This window comes from Erinaceus europaeus, chromosome 19, assembly GCF_950295315.1.
Source record: "Erinaceus europaeus chromosome 19, mEriEur2.1, whole genome shotgun sequence".
Lineage (NCBI taxonomy): Eukaryota > Metazoa > Chordata > Mammalia > Eulipotyphla > Erinaceidae > Erinaceus > Erinaceus europaeus.
The window spans coordinates 15,308,862-15,326,743 of record NC_080180.1 but is presented as its reverse complement, the minus strand read 5'-3'; the positions used below and the strand labels follow the sequence as shown (position 1 = coordinate 15,326,743).

The 17,882-nt window shown below is 37.4% G+C and overlaps 1 protein-coding gene across 5 annotated transcripts in view; it reads left to right on the top strand.

The window, feature by feature from the left end:
* The window catches only part of KCNT2 (potassium sodium-activated channel subfamily T member 2), a 432,524-nt gene extending 417,976 nt beyond the window's left edge, over positions 1-14,548 (top strand). For all 5 annotated transcript variants that reach the window (XM_060178486.1, XM_060178487.1, XM_060178488.1 and 2 more), the window contains 2 exons: positions 6,760-6,844; positions 11,760-14,548. In XM_060178486.1, the coding sequence (XP_060034469.1) occupies positions 6,760-6,844; positions 11,760-11,871 (197 nt within the window). In that variant the 3' untranslated portion in view covers positions 11,872-14,548. The remainder of the gene's footprint in view (positions 1-6,759; positions 6,845-11,759) is intronic.
* Positions 14,549-17,882: the final 3,334 nt, after the last annotated feature.

Genomic DNA, 17,882 nt, shown 5'->3' with positions numbered 1-17,882 from the left:
TAGAGTTTTCCAGACTGCTCTCCACAGAGGCTGAACCAATTTACATTCCCACCAGCAATGTAAAAGGGTTCCTCTGTCCCCACATCCTCCCCAGCATTTGTTGCTGCTGTCCTTTTTGATGTATGCCATTCTTACAGGAGTGAGGTGGTATCTTAGTGTTGTCTTAATTTGCATTTCTCTGACAATCAGTGACCTGGAGCAGTTTTTCATATGTTTGTTAGCCTTTTGGATCTCCTCTGTAGTGAATGTTTTGTTCATATCCTCTGCCCATTTTTGGATGGGGTCATTTGCTTTTTTGCGGCTAAGTTTGCTGAGCTCTTTATATATTTTGGTGATTAGTTTCTTGTCTGATGTCTGGCATGTGAAGATCTTCTCCCATTCTGTGAGGGGTCTCTCTGTTTGTTTAATAGTTTCTTTGGATGTGCAGAAGCTTTTCAATTTGATGTAGTCCCATTGGTTTGTTTCTGCTTTGGTCTTCCTTGCAATTGGGTTTGATTCATCAAAGATGTCCTTGAGGTGTAGATGGGAAAGTGTTTTACCAATGTTTTCCTCTAAGTATTTGATTGTTTCTGGTCTGACATCTAGGTCTTTGATCCATTTGGAGTTGATTTTTGTTTCTGGTGAGATAAAGTGGTTCAATTTCATTCTTCTGCATGTTTCAACCCAGTTTTCCCAGCACCATTTATTGAAGAGAGCCTCCTTCTTCCATTTAATCCTTTGGGCCCCCTTATCAAAGATTAGATGCCCATAGGTGTTGGGATTTACTTCTGGGCTTTCAATTCTGTTCCACTGGTCTGTGTGCCTATTTTTGTTCCAGTACCATGCTGTTTTGATGATGATGGCTTTATAATATAGTTTAAGGTCTGGGAGTGTGATGCCTCCATTTCTGTTTCTTTCCCTTAGGATGGTTTTGGCAATTCTAGGTGTTTTCAGGTTCCAGATAAATGATTGTAGTGTTTGTTCTATTCTCTTAAAGAAGCTTGGTGGAACTTTGATGGGTATTGCATTAAATTTGTATATGGCTCTGGTGAGAATGTTCATTTTGATGATATTTATTCTTCCAATCCATGAGCATGGGATATCTTTCCATTTCTTGGTATCAGTTTCTATCTCCTTGAGTAGTGACTCATAGTTTTCAGCATACAAGTCTTTCACTTCTTTGGTCAACTTTATTCCTAGGTATTTGATTGATTTTGCTGAAACAGTAAATGGGAGTGATTTCTGGATATCTTCTTCTTCAGATTTAGTGTTTGCATAAAGAAATGCCACTGATTTTTGTACATTGATTTTGTAGCCTGATACCTTGCTATATTGCCTAACAACTTCCAGTAATTTTCTACTGGATTCTTTAGGTCTTTCTATGTATACTATCATATCATCTGCAAATAGTGAGAGCTTGACTTCTTCCCTTCCAATCTGTATCCCTTTGATTTCTTTCTCTTGCCTGATTGCTATGGCAAGAACTTCCAATACTATGTTGAAGAGTAACGGTGACAGTGGGCAGCCCTGTCTCGTCCCTGATCTGAGGGGGAATGCTTTCAGCTTCTCTCCATTGAGTATGATGTTGACTGTAGGTTTGCTATGTATAGACTCCATTATATTGAGGAATTTCCCATCTATTCCCATTTTTTGTAGAGTTTTGAGCATGAATGGGTGTTGGATTTTGTCAAAGGCTTTCTCTGCATCTATTGAGATAATCATGTGGTTTTTGGCTTTGCTTTTATTGATGTGATGAATGACATTGATTGATTTCCGGATGTTGAACCAGCCTTGCATTCCTGGGATGAATCCCACTTGGTCATGATGAACAATCTTTTTGATGTTTTGCTGTATCCGGTTGGCCAAGATCTTGTTTAATATTTTGGCATCTATGTTCATCAGAGATATTGGTCTGTAGTTTTCCTTTTTTGTTCTGTCCCTATCAGCTTTTGGTATCAGGGTGATGTTGGCTTCATAAAAGGTGGAAGGGAGTATTCCTGTTTCTTCAATCTTATGGAATAGCTTAAGAAGTATGGGTATTAACTGTTTCCTGAAAGTTTTGTAGAATTCGTTTGTGAAGCCGTCTGGTCCAGGACTTTTGTTGTTGGGGAGATTCTTAATAACGGTTTCAATTTCTTTGTCTGTGATTGGTGCATTTAGATTTTGTAGTTCTTCTTGGTTCAGTTTTGGAAGGGCATAGGTTTCTAGGAATTGTTCCATTTCTTCCAGATTCTCTAGCTTGGTGGCATATAGTTCTTTATAGAAGTTTCGCAGAATTCTCTGGATTTCTGTGGTGTCAGTTGTGATATCTCCTGTATCGTTTACAATTCTATTAATTTGAGTCTTCTCTCTTTTTTGTTTGGTGAGTCTGGCTAGGGGTTTGTCAATTTTGTTTAATCTTTCAAAGAACCAACATTTGGCTTCATTGATCTTTTGTATGGTTCTTTTATTTTCGATGTTGTTTATTTCTGCTCTAACTTTAGTGATTTCTGTCCTTCTGGTTGCTTTAGGGTTCCTTTGTTCCTCTTCCTCTAAGTCCTTGAGGTGTGTAGTAAGTTCGTTCATTTGGGCTTCTTCTTGGTGTTTAATATGTGATTGTATAGCTATAAGTTTCCCTCTCAGTACTGCTTTAGCTGTGTCCCAAATATTTTGGTAGCTTGTGTCTTCATTTTCATTAGTTTCCAGGAACATTTGAATTTCCTGTTTGAGTGAGTCTCTGACCCAGTGGTTCTTAAGGAGCATGTTGTTTAGTTTCCAAATTCTATGTCTTTTAATAATTTTCCGTTTGTTGTTAAAAGTTAGTTTTACTCCACTGTGGTTTGAGAAGATACTTGGGATGATTTCAATGCTCTTGAATTTATTGATGCTGTCTTTGTGGCCTAACATGTGGTCTATCCTTGAGTATGTGTTGTGTGGATTTGAAAAGAAGGTGTATTCCAGTTTTTTGGGGTGGAGGAGTCTGAAAATGTCCAAGAGGTCTAGTCTGTAGTCTGTCAATCTCTTCATTCAATTCTCTTGTATCTTTATTGGTTCTCTGCTTTGTTGATCTGTCTAAGTGTGAGAGTGGGGTATTGAAGTCTCCCACTATTATTGTATTACTATTGATGTATTTTTGAAATTCTTTCAATAGGTGTTTAATGTATTTAGATGGTCCCTCATTGGGTGCATAGATGTTAATAATTGTTAAGTCTTCTTGGCTGATTGATCCTCTAATCATTATGTAATGTCCTTGCCTATCTTTTATTACTTTATTTAATTTAAAATCTATCGTGTCTGAGATGAGAATGGCTGTTCCTGCCCTTTTTTGTGGACCGTTAGCCTGTATGATAGTTTTCCATCCTTTCACTTTAAGTCTGTGTTTATCTTGTTGTGACAGATGTGATTCTTGCAAGCAGCATATGGTTGGGTTATGTTTCCTGATCAGTCCCCCCACTCTGTGCCTTTTGATGGGTGAGTTTAAGCCATTGACATTTATTGATATTATGGATTTAATGTATTGTAGTGCCATTGTTCTAAAAAACGATTTGTTTACTCTGATATATTACAAGTATTATAGTGATGTTCTTGTTTATAAGAGGTCTTTTAGTACCTCTTTCAGGGCCGGCTTGGTGATAGTTGCCTCCTTTAACTGTTGTTTGTCTAAGAAGGTTTTGATCCCTCCATCTAGCTTGAATGAAAGTCTAGCAGGATATATAATCCTTGGTTGAAACCCTTTTTCATTCAGGACTCGATAGATATCTTGCCACTCCCTTCTGGCTTTTAGAGTTTGAGTTGAGAAATCTGCAGAAAGTCTTATGGGTTTTCCCCTGTATGTGACTTTTTGTTTCTCTCTTGCAGCCTTTAGGATCCTTTCTTTATCCTTACTTCTTCTCATTGTGACTATGATGTGTCTTGGTGTTTTCAGGTCTGGGTTGATTCTGTTTGGTACTCTCTGGGCCTCTTGCACCTTGATATCCTTTCTGTTATTCAGGTCTGGGAAATTTTCTTGTATTATTTCCTCTAGAATGTTTGCTTCCCCTTCCTCTCTTTCTTCCTCTGGCAGGCCAATTATACGAATGTTACTTCTTTTGAGATCATCCCATATGTCTCTGTTGTTGTTTTCAGTGTCTCTCAATCTCTTTTTAAGCTCTTTCACCTCTTTCTTAGTTTTCTCTAACTCATCCTCTGTCTGACTAATTCTGTTTTCTGCTTCTGTTAGTCTGCTTTCCCTTGCCTCAGCTTCTTTCTTCATTACAGCTATTTCAGCTTTCAGTTCTCTAATTGTCTCAAGATAATCAGTATTTTCCTTGGGGGTCTCAACTGTTGTTTCCCTAATACTGCCATTCCTTTCCTCCAATGTTGTTTTCATTTCTGTGATTAATAAGTTTATTATTGCTTGCATACTTTTCTTATCTATGGTTACTTCTGACTGATTTGTGGTTTCTTCTGGGCTCTTGTCTTCATTCATTGGGGTAGCAGTTTTATTTGTTTTTAATCTACCCATTTTTTTTAATTTATGTGTTTCTCTCTCTTTTTTTTTTTAATGCTCTGTTGTTCCTCAGTTGTTGTGTTTTGAGCACAGGTAACACTGTACTAAATACCTTTATGACAATTGCACTCACCAACCTCCGGAATAACAGTAGCAACTGAAGTAAGTATTGAAGGAGTTTAATCGTTACCAGTTAGCCAAACAATTTCTCCAGTCCGTGAAAAAATAGTAACCAAATCCCAGTGAAGAAAGAGAAAAGAAAGAGAGGATAGCAAGAATAGACAGTTATGCAAATCTACTATCCAGTGTATATTCTAAGGGTAACAAGGGTGTAAAGGGAACTAGAGCAGAGATACACACATAGAGAGTCCACTCTGGGTCAGATTTCTTCCCCAAAGTAATTCACAAATTCAGAAAGGCAAAGAAGAAAGAAGTGTATGACAAGATAAAAAAAAAAAAAAACAGAGAGAGAGATAGAGAGAGATAAGAGAGAGAAAAGGGAGAAGATAAGAAGAAGAGTTGTAATTAAAGAGCAGTGCAAGGAACTTCCCAAATGTGTATCAGTGAATTTAAAAAAAAAAAAAAAAAAAAGAAAAAAAAAAAAACCCTGTTTAGTGGTATGGGGTATCCTGCTAGTAGCTGGTCCCAGGCACTGCTTATGGGGGGGGGGGGGGGCGGCGGGAAGGATGTATGCTTGAAAATTAAAAGGAAGAAAAAAGAATTTTTTCCCCCCTACTCTAATTCTTAACCCAAATTAAGTTATAGACACATCCTTGGTATGACCGTTATGGCCCCTTATTGGCTGGCCTGCTAAAGGCAGAAAATCCTATTGTTTACATGAGATGTGTCCGGAGCTCAAAGGCTAGCCGCTTCTCAATCCGCCATCTTCCGGGAAACCCCGCCCTCCAGACTTTTTTAAAGGATTTCTCAAAAATGAAAACTAGCTCCAAGTCCTTTGATCCAATGAGAGCTATACTCAAGAAGTCTTTGGATCCACCCTCAGGGTCGCAGTGGACCCTGGCGACTCCCAAGAGGCAGCCCCCGAGCTAAAGTGCTCTCTCCGGGTCCTCTGCCCACCGCGCTCTGCAACCGGCGGAGGAGCCACCTTCCCGGGCGGGCGGAGGACAATGCCCGGCGCACTCGCCTTGCCCGGCGCCGCCTGGGAAATCTGGCGCCCCGCTAGTCCGTGTCACCTTTGCTCTAATTGTTAACCCAAATTAAACTGTAATCACTTCTTTGGTGCCCCCCCCTTATTGACTGGCCTGCTAAAGGCAGAAAATCCTACCGTTGCCGACGTTGCTATCAGAGCACTCGCTGTCAGCGATTTCTCAGGCCGCCATCTTCCCCGGAACCCCAGAACAAGATTTTTAAAGAGTATCCTCACTGTCTGAAATCTTTTGTTTGTTTTTGTTTTACCAGGCACAAAAGAGTCTCTTTGCATAACCATTATGCTATCTACCCTTGCCCCTGAAATCTATATTGGAGAAGAATGGTGTTTATTGAAATATGTGTCCCATAGATTTTACATCTGCATCTTAATTTACACTTAAGAAAATCGATGTCCTGATTTCCCCCAATATTATTTATTTAATACCAGAGCAGTGCTAGGAGTCTTTTTATGTAACCACTGTGATATCTCACTAGCCCCACTTTCCTTTATTATGTTAAGTCAACTCTCCAAACCTTAAGTTTGCAAATGTCTTCCTAGTGAATGAACAAAGTAAATCAAGACAGCCTGCTACTTTAAAACTACTGCTTTGGAGGAGAAGCAAATGGTAAAGTAGTGCGCTTACCTTGGAACTCGTGTTTAAACTCTTTATCCAGGATTCTTTGCCTTCAGCGAAAGCATCAGTAAGGCAGAAATCAGATACGTAGCAAAGTTAAACACATCTAGGACTGTCAAATTCTTAAAGTTCTTCTGTCATGTTTCCTAAATGGATCTATAACCACAAGTATTTGTTTTATTTAATATGACATAACAAATCAGGTAAACATCTTGTCTAACCATTTTGCTATTAGAAATGCTATTACAGTGTCAGAAGTCACCAGATAGAATATAACTGATTTTTTTCTGAACTGTATGCTGTATTTGTATCATCAATTATAACAACAACAAGAAAAAAGAAAGAAAGAAAGAAAGAAACTCATTTTTTTCCTACAATTTGAAAACCATTAACTTTATGTGTACAGTCATGCTATGGACAAAATTATAAGCAAGTTTCTCAGCCATATAATTTGAGGAAAAGATTCTCAACAGTCACTGATAATTTTCTGTCAGTAGTATAACAGTTTGGTGTTTATTTATCTTCCAGATGAAATGAATGACCAGCAAAGTACCCTCTCCTACATTCTCATTAACCCATCTCCAGATACTAGAATAGAGCTGAACGACGTTGTGTAAGTTGGTCTCATTATTGATAAGACTATTAGTTTTAGAAACTTCAGTTTATTTTTATTTTCACTATTAAAACCTTTTCTTTGTCTTGCAGCATGAGTCTTAGAAAAATGTTTATTTGTACTGAATAAACAAATACACCTTACGTTTTGTATCCAAGACTGTGTAAAAGGAACTGTGGCCTATGAAGCAATGCTACAGGTGTCTCTCTTCCTCTGTCTCATTCTCCTTTTCCTGTTCCCTCTTTACTTCTCTCTGTCTCCATAAAAAAGAAAAAATTAAAAAAAAAAAAAAAAAAAAAAAGAAGGGAAATCATGGCGGCCAGGAGTGGTGGATGCATTTTGAAGGTATTGAGCACCACAGATAACCTTGGTGGAGACAGAGAGGGAGAGGGAGAGGAAGAGAGAGAAAGAGAGGGAGAGAAAGAGGGAGGAAGGAGGAAAGAAGGAAGGGAGGGAGAAAGTATGGGTGGAAAGAAGTAAGAATTATGGTAAAAAAAGAATGAAATAGCATGAATTCTGTATTTTGTGAACTATGTATTTGGGGAAATAATGGAGAATATAGAGGATAATGAAAGAACAATCCAGAAGAAACCCAGAAAAAAATCTCATACTTTCTAGTTCTAAATAAGAGTTTTTGGAACTTAAAGTAAGATAAATAGAACCCATCTAGGCCTACAGACTGAAACACTTGGGATGCACCGATCTTTCAGTTGCTCATTCTAATGATCTCATTCTTGAGCTGTTGCTAAGTATATTACTATAAAACAAAGCTGCTCTGACTTTGTTGGGCCCATATTTATATTTGTCTCTGTTCCCTTAAAAACTTCTGAAAACAGACAATTTATAGTAGTTCTCCAATCTACCCTTGTAAACCTAACCTTTTTATTTCTCCCTTTCAAGTTAATGCTTTAATTTTGTTGTTTTTAAGTTATGCTTATTTTATTTCATAATAGTTTGCAAGTGTCTTGAGATTGTATAATCACTTTTGGTGATCATTATTACTATTTTGTTGAAATTTGTATTTGTGATTTAATAATGGCTTATGAGTTTATCCATGGTTATCTTTAATAGAATGGGAAGTTTTTTTCACCACTAGAGTCTTTAAACATGTCCTTCTACTAAGTAGATGTGTATAATTTGAATTAACTTCCCAAACTTTCATGCATCCCATGATATAGCTGTATTACCATGTGTATAGGTAAGATGTGCATAATATTTTTACCTTTGAATGCTATTATTTTAATAGTGTAAGCTAAAATGAGTTTGACTTGTATAAAAACCTATTTTGGGCAATTATCTATATTTTTGGCATTGAGATCATTAACATTTAGTATAATGTAAGTAATGGCTATTGAGAAAATGCCTACATTGATAAACAGTATGTTTAAAATACATCTAAGAAATTTGTCTTATTAGACACAAAGGTTTAGCAGTGATAATAACAGAAAAAGAACTCTTACAGATACATCAATAAATCTGGGAAGTAATGGATTATACTCACACCATTTATGGGTTTCTGAAATATCACTTTCAAGAATTCATTTTAAATGAAGGGGCCATATTAATTTGATCCAGAGAACAATAAATCACTAGTTGGTAAGGCATTAAAAAGCTAAATGTACGCTATTAGTCCTCTTCATTGATCACAATGCCATTGATATGAAAGTAATTACAAAGCAGAGCACATAGATAACGAAATCTACTTGATAGACCCAAGAACACAAATCTTAACTTTTCCTTGAAGAAAGTAGACTGCAGTGCTTTAGAATGCCTTTTCTTGTGTTTCCAATAAAGAATGTATTTTTCAGTTTTTTTCTTTAGTTCTAAAGAAAAAGGCATTTCACTGCTTTTGGGTCAGAATTTGACATTATCCTGCAACAGATACCACTTTTCCTTTGGAACTTTTCGACCACTATTTTCTGTTCTAATCAGCCTGCTGAAGCCGGGATTATTCTAAATCTATCAGGCACATGTCTCCTCTATGTCACCTACTGTCCATATCTGAAATAGCCACCTTGCTTCTCTAGGGTGCAATCTTTTATTTTATTTTATTTTTATTTATTTTTTTATTTATTCCCTTTTGTTGCCCTTGTTGTTTTATTGTTGTAGTTATTATTGATGTCGTTGTTGTTGAATAGGACAGAGAGAAATGGAGAGAGGAGGGGAAGACAGAGAGGGGGAGAGAAAGACAGACACCTGCAGACCTGCTTCACCGCCTGTGAAGGGACCTGCCTGCAGGTGGGGAGCCGGGGACTCAAACCGGGATCCTGACGCCGGTCCTTGAGCTTAGCGCCACCTGCGCTTAACCCACTGCGCTACAGCCCGACTCCCGCAATCTTTTTTTAAAATATTTATTTATTTATTTACTCCCTTTTGTTGTTATATTTATTATTGTTATTGTTGTTGGATAGGACAGAGAGAAATGGAGAGGGGAAGACAGAGAGAGGGAGAGAACACACCTGCAGATCTGCTTCGCAGCCTGTGAAGCGACTCCCCTGCAGGTGGGGAGCCAGGGGCTTGAACCTGGATCCTTATGTGGGTCTTTGCGCTTTCTGCCACATGTGCTTAACTCACTGTGCTACTGCCCATCTCCCAATCTAGGGTGCAATCTTATGACAAATTTACTCACTTCACATCTCTCCTTCCAAATGTTTCATTCTTTATGAGAGTCACACCGGGTGGGGGGAAGGAAAGATACCACAACACTGCTCTGCCAGCCAGAGGCTCCCCTGGCACCATTCATAGTATGACCCAGTGGCAGTAAAACGTTTCTTACTCCCGGTTTCTTTTTTACATTGTTTAATATTTGCATTTACCTCCCCTTAACACCATCTTTATTTATACCTTCTACTCATCTTCTGCAGGAAGGAGTTCAGGATTTGTGACTTTCAGTATTCCTTGGTTCCAGAGGTACTTAAGAAATGGATGTTTATGATTTTACTTGACAGTCTAAAGTAAAATTCTAACATTATTAAAACATGTGAATTTGGCAGATAAGCAATTTATTTAGTAGTAGGATGATTAAGAATTATGTTTGAGGGAGTCGGGCTGTAGTGCAGCGGGTTAAGTGCAGGTGGCGCTAAGCACAAGGACCCGCATAAGGATCCTGGTTCAAGCCCTGGCTCCCCACTTGCGGGGTGTCGCTTCATAAGCGGTGAAACAGGTCTGCAGGTGTCTATCTTTCTCTCCCTCTCTCTGTCTTCCCCCTCCCCTCTCCATTTCTCTCTGTCCTATCCAACAACAATGACAACAATAATAACTACAACAATAAAACAACAAGGGCAACAAAAGGGAATAAACAAATAAAAATAAATATAAAAAATATTAAAAAAAAAAAAAAGAATTATGTTTGAGGGGCTGGGCAGTAGTGGCTCATCCAGTTAAACTCACACATTGCCATGCTCAAGGACCCAGGGTCAAGCCTCTGGTCTCCACCTGTAGTGCTGAGGCTCCAGGAGCTGTGAAGCAGGACTGTAGGTGTCTCTGTTTCTCACCCTCTCTATGACCCTCTCCACTATCAATTTCCCCTTCCTTCCTTCCTTCCTTCCTTCCTTCCTTCCTTCCTTCCTTCCTTCCTTCCTTCTTTCTTTCTTTCTTTCTTTCTGTCTTCCTGTCTTCCTTCCTTCCTCTTTCTCTCTCTCTCTCTCTCTCTCTCTCTTTCTTTCTTCTTCCCCTCCAGGATAATCGCTCGGGCTCAGTGTCTACACTAGGAATCTACTGCTTTTGGAGGCTATTTTTTCCCCTTTTGTTGCCTTTGTTGTTTATCATTGTTATTGTTGTTATTGCTGCCCTTGTTGGATAGGACAGAGAGAAATCGAGAGAGGAAGACAGACAGACACCTGCAGACCTGCTTCACTGCTTGTGAAGCAACCCCCCCTGCAGATGGGGAGCCGGACTCAAACCGAAATCCTTGAGCCAGTCCTTGTGCTTCACACCATGTGCACTTAACCCACTGTGCTACTGCCAGGTGCCCCTCCCTATCAATTTCTATCTGTCTTATCAAGTAAAAAGCAAAGGGAAGGAAAAAGAAGGGGAAGGAAGGGAAGAAGGTGGAGGAGAGAAGAGGAGGGTGGGGGGTAGATAATATAGTAATTATGCAAAGAGACTCACATCTGATGCCCCAAAATTCCAGGGTCAATTCCCCACACCATCCACCATAAGGTAAGAACTAAGCAGTGCTCTGGTAAAGAGTAAAAAAAAAAATGTTGCCTCTAGAAGCAGTGGATTCATAGTGCAAGTACCAAGTCCCAGAAATAATATCCATAGTACTTAGTAAATCATTAATTATATAGAATCATTAAATATTGGGTCTGGGCATGCATAAGGACCCAGGTTCAATCAAGGCCCCCACCAGCAGGAGGTGGGGGGAAGCCTCATGAGGAGTGAAGCAAGATTGCAGGTGTTTCTGTTTCTCAGTCCCTCACTATCCTTTCCTCTCTCAGTTTGTCTCTGTCCTGTCAGATGAATCATAGACCATCTAAAGTGAAAAGGTGATTCTTTAAATTACATTCATTAATGAGTGATGGAAAACAAATCTAAAATTGATGTAATAGCAAAACCATGCTAGCCCTTAGATCTTCTGTTTAGAATCTAGCCAGTTAAGGAATACTGAATCAATAAAAGTAAAATGAAACAGGTCTTCGATAAGGTGAAGTATTTAAGCTGATCATAGCTCACTTATGACCCTTTGTTCACCAGCACTCATCATCATGTATTTGCATGTAGAAATAATAAACGTGCGAAATAACTTCCAACCCACTGAATAGTCCTTCTGCCCACATTACATATAAAAACTCTATTTAGGTAGTCTGAAAGCTGGGCATATAATTTTGTAAGATCCTCTCTAAAATATTGGTATAAATTAGATTTGCCTTTATTCACTATTGTTGTCATTTGCTTTGTCTTCTTTTACTAGGTATTTAATCCGACCAGATCCACTGGCGTACCTTCCAAATAGTGAGCCCAGTAGAAAAAACAGCATCTGTAATGCCACCGGTCAAGATTCTCGAGAGGAAACTCAGCTATGATAAAAAGAAAATGAGACTTTACTTCCTACAAGTATGTTCCTTGAACTCTAAATTGTAGGGGAAAGAAGGGCGGCTGGCAAGGATAAACTAGACTGGAATCTATGTGATTCTCACATACTTAAAAAAAAAATCTATTCTCTTAGATAATTATTTTGAAATTTGCCATACAACTTGCTACTTCTACTAACATCTGGAAAACATTAATATAGAATGATTTGGAGATGTTCAACACAAAAATTTAAATCTTATACTTAACTATTTGATACTGATACAAGCTTTATGAGGCCAGTTTTTAAGCATTAAGCTTTTATGGAAGTAAATTAAAATTCCAACTATATTTGGTGCATCACAATGGACATAAAGATTGTTACTCCTTAAAAGATTTAATGTGTCACATTCTTCAAACTTGCTGTTTTATAAAAACACAATTCATCATAGTTGTCTAGTTAATCTGTACACAGATTAACAAACAAACTTATATGGTTTCCTGGTGCAAAGAAGCACAGTTTGATTTAGACTAAAATTTTTAAATCATTTTAACATTTTTTGTTAACTTGTCCTATGATATATTCATTTTTAGAACTTGAGATGTCCATTGCATGTTTGTTACACTGAAGAAACCAAAACAGAGAAGAAGATATCAAGTACCTGAATATTTTGGTAACTTTATTTCTGAAACATTGTCTGACAAGATAAATATACTAAAAAACAAATTTTCATTGTTCTCCTACAGAATACGTAGCATCAATCTTAAAAAACTATTATCATTTGTTAACTGGAATTTAATTCAAGAATTGAAACATTAACTGAAATGTGCTATAATGACTTACATTAGAATCTAGGATTCAAATATTTTTCATATATCTATATAGTATATTTCATTAGAAAGATACTTTAAAATTTGAAGAAGCAAAGTTCCATACTTTATGTGGAATATAAATACATTTTAAAGCATAATGACTCTTATGATTTTAATATTGAAATATTCCACACTGAAAAGGGTAGTTAGAATTTTTTGATTTAATTTTTAAAAAGCATCTATCAGGATTATGTTTAGACACAGTGGGGAGAAAGCATATAATTAACACTGTATTTTTGCCACCTAAATCTAGTATCAGTACTGTCAGACTTGACAGTTCTAAATCACATTGACAAACTGACCCCTGATACCATTTCTCCTTGCGTCTATATTATTGTATTTCCCTACAGAAGTGGACAAAAAGGTACAAGATGATAGCTTTTCACATAGTGAGAATGTGTTGTGGTAGTCCCAGAAGAGACATTTCATAAATTTGGAAAGATTTCCTTCTTCTAATTGTGTATCATTCTCTACTTCTGAATTGGACACTGAGACTTAATTCAAGAAAATAAGACACAGGCTAGCAAGTGGAGCAGGGAGCTGTGCAGTGACAGTACACAGGCTTTGCCTGCGGGAGCTTCTGGGTTTCATCTCTGGGACCACGAATAGCCAGAGCTGAGTTGCACTCCAGTTAAATAAATAAAGACTAGAAAGAGACATTGAAACTTCCTTTTCACAAGGAAGCAGGTATATTGAGAGGGAAATAGGATTCAAAAAGGAAAAGATTGAACTTTTAGTGGTAAATTTAAAATAGTTTATATATATGATGATGTTCAGTGATGCACAACTGACATTCATATGATGTTATGATACCGTATTACTTCAGGGGGAAAAAAGGGACATAGGTAAAAAGTTTCTATACCAATATTCTATGGAAATTAAAGTGTAAAACGTAAAATGAGAAAGATTATAGCCATCCAGTAATTATCTGATTATATGAAAAGCCTTAGAGAATGAGAAGAGCCTACTTGTTATTGTTGTTGTTATTGTTGTTGTTTAGTGTTTTACATGCTCATGAATTTAGAATAGTATGAGCACCAGGATTTTCCTCCGAAACAGAAAAGGCCTATCTTTAATGGTTTTTTAAATAGGTAGTTAGATAAAACAAAGAATGTCCTTAATTTTAAATTGGAAATATCCTAAAGATTTTATGCATTTTATATGCACATGAAACATATTTGACAAACATACGTTCACAAGTAAATTGTTCAAACTAAAGTCAAATGGAACTCATGTACCGGAGAACAAGAATGAACTTAGTGGAGTTGCTTCATATTTGCATATCAGTATTCAAGTGTGATGTTTCTCTTAATTGCCATTTTACTCCATTTTTTTTACTCCAATTTACTTCAGTTATTTTTAAGAATAAATACAAGATTTTATGAAACTTCTATTTCTCCCCCAAGAGCTCAAGTTTGGTATTTTTGCAATATGACAGTTGTCAAGATCAGAATTTTAAGCTAGGACATGACTATATTTCCTATAAAACAAAAATATTTGTTTCATAAATTTTACAGTAATTATTTTTGATTATGAACATTAGTCCAAATTTAATATTTGACAAAATTCATATAAGCTTGCTATGATGATAGTTTATTAGTCTTTCTGTAATTTAAAGAATAAAACATGCTTATAAAAGCCTTTTAATAAACTGTTGCCTTTAAAAAAAACTTCACTTGCACATGAATATAAAGCATAAGATCAACAATAGTCTTTGCAACCCTATGAAAACTAGTTCTGTTTACTGTCTATGTACTATTTTGCTACCAGTTATATTGAATTGCTTTAAAATAAAATAAAATTATTTCTGATGATGAACTATTTTGGTATTTGTTCTCCAAACGTTGTTTTTAGACAAAGTATGTTTTATTTGTTTGTTTGGTTTGTTGTTGTTGTTGTTGTTGAGTCAAGGGTTCACTGCTCCAGACCAACTTTTTAAAAGAGAGGGGGGAGACACCACAGCACTGAAGCTTCTTCCCCCAGTATTACTGCATTCCTGGATTAAGAGAGTCCCACTGTCCTAGGGATAACAAGGGCTCAAACCAGGGTGCCATGTGCAGCAGAGCAGGCATCCTCCCAGCTGAGCTGCCTCAGCAGCCCCTAAAGCATATTTTGAAATTAAACATTTGTCTCTTTCGATATTTCAAAACTTAACATGAAGGTGACCTCACTGGAACTGACAGCCATTAATAAAATGTGACTGAATTACTCAAGTGTAATAGACTCTGAATAATGATACAGCAGGAAAGGAAAAGGAAAGAAAGGGACAGAAAGGTAAGGTAGAGGTGGAGAAAAGCGAATGAGCAAGTGGAAAGGAAGAATAGTAGAGAGGGAAAGGAAAATGATAAATAATGTACCTGCCAGAAAAGGAATGCATATGCACATGTTATTTCTGTACATATAGCAGAGTCATAGCTCAATAAACTAACATAAAGAAAAATAATTTTTAGGAGTCGGGTGGTGGCACAGTGGGTTAAGCGCACGTGGTGCAAAGTGCAAGGACTGGCGTAAGGATCCTGGTTCGAGCCCCTGGCTCTCCACCTGCAGGGAAGTTGCTTCACAAGTGATGAAGCAGGTCTGCAGGTGTCTATCTTTCTCTCCCCCTTTTTGTTCCTCTCCTCTCTCCATTTCTGTCTGTCTATCCAACAATGACAACATCAAGAACAACAACAATAACTAGAACAATAAAAAACAAAGAAAAAAAATACATATATTTTTTCTACTTTTTTTTTTTTCCTCCAGGGTTATTGCTGGGGCTCAGTGCCTGCACTAGGAATCCACTGCTCCTGGAGGCTGTTTTTTCCCCTTTTTGTTGCCCTTGTTGTTTATCATTGTTGTTATTATTGTTGCTATTGTTGCTATCATTGTTGTTGGATAGGACCCAGTGAAATGGAGAGAGGAGGGGAAGACCGGGAAAGAAAGACAGACACCTGCAGACCTGCTTCACTATTTGTGAAGCGACTCTCCTGCAGGTGGGGAGCTGGGGCTTGAACTAGGATCCCTACGCCAGTCCCACCAGTCCGTGCGCTTTGCAACACATGTGCGTTTAACCCGCTGTGCTATGGCCCAGCCCCTAAACAAAAATAATTTTAAGTTCAAGCATAAGAACTGAAGGAAATCCCGGAGAATCGGTTAAAAAAATCGTTTTTTTCCTATCCTACACTCTAAGTACAACTACAAACTTGATAATTATGTATTTCAAATAATCATAAAATGGAGAGAAAATGAGAAAAGAACTGAGGCTCGATAAACAGCATGATGGTGAGTTCCCTGGGCCTTTCTCTCTGCCTTCTCTGTAGCTTGTTTGGGATATTTCGCAATACCTCAGAGTATAGACCATTTAAAAAAATCCCCTGGGAAACCTCTCTTTTTTCCAGTACTGGAAAGGTCCTTTCAGCAGGTGAAGCTCCTTGACTCCAAACACTCCTGTGGTTGTGTGGTGGTTCCACAGAACGACTCTCAGGACATCTTCCAGGTGGGAGTGGCTCCTGTGAGACTTGTCCTTCTGCTGGCTTACCCCAGGTTTCCAGCAGGTTCATTAGCACAGCACCACTGTCACATGTCTACAGTGCTGTGAGTCCTAGCTTTGCCATCTCCAGCAAGACCTGAATCTCAGTTCTAGGACACTGGATCTGAGACCTGGAAATAAAGCATCTCTTCATCTCTTCTATTGCTCTGCTATTTTCAGATTCTCTTATTTTAACCAGTCCGTCATTACTCTGAAGTGTGTTATGATCGTTAACTCTCTTTACTCAACTTTTTCTGTCAAAAGCACAGTGTGGTTTTTCTCTGCAGAATAGACTCTGGCTGGGACAGGATGTGCAAATCAGCAGTTTCCCATCTGATTAAACCAGAGACAATATATCTATATCAAATATTAAGACTATATCAAATATTAAGGACTAAAATTTGAGCAGTAGGTTTGGAGAAATTCAACAAATTTAATAGCATCTGCTGAAACTTTTGAGACTGACAATAGGCCACTCTGATGCAACAGATCACTTTTATTTCACTTTGATCTTCGTTATCTTCTTATGTGAATTCCCTCTCATCTGTTGTGTTTGGATATATGCTAGCTTTATTGTAGGTTATTTAAGCTGGTAGAATATAGTTCTAAAAAAAAACAGGGTTTTTAGGCTCATATCTAAATCTTGTGTATGCTATGCATATCAGTTCATTAGAAATAAAAATGATATGTCTTCCCAAGTGTAAGTAATGGCAGAAACATTTAATAAGTTGAACTATAATTTAGTCACATCCAAAAAAAAAGACAGAACTACACAGACATTAGTATTTCTATCTTTTGCACCATGTTTTTAAAACAGGAAATATTTCTTCTGAAAAATTTATATCTATTTACCATTATAGTCATGACACTTACTAGCTAATAATAGTTTAAAAATCAATTACTTTATTTTGTTAGGTTTTTGTGGGGAGGTTATACTATCGTTTTTCCCACAAATTTTTGAAAAGTTGATATCAACATGCTTTGAGTAACAAGCTAATAAAAGCATATTATTAAGAAACTACAAGAGCAAAAGAACAGTATTGAAAAACAGTTCCTATAATATTTGTAAAGTTTTTTCTTAGCAGTCATCATAAAAAGATATTGACAAGATCTGCCCTGCCTCATCGTTATTTGGACTTCCAGAGCAGTTTTTTTAATATTAAAGGACAGAACTTTGCTGACATTTTTCAATATATCCCACCATCCTCCATTTGTCTGCTTCTTATATAGCATAGCTACCAAAGTAATTATCAAATTCATATAACCTTGAAAGTACGTGAGTGAACTAATTTCACGTCTTTTGTACCATAGAGAACAATTTCCATCTGTGTCTGAAATCAATTGTTTCTTTGCAACTCTTCCAATAACATCATAGAATTAACTCCAGGATACAAACCGTGGTCAAGGGTAAGTCATTTGTCTTGTATATTTCATATTGATGACTTTGCTAGATTTACCTATCATACTGGCCACATCTTATAACCTGCTGTGCATCAGTGCACTCACCATCAGAGAAGGCTACCTGGCCCTGGAGCAAGCAGAGGCTAAGCAGGCTTTTGGGACACGGAAAAGTTCACTACCACCTGCTATCATCATGGCAGCGACAGAGCCAATGCAGAGGAAGTTTTATCTGTGTACATTTCT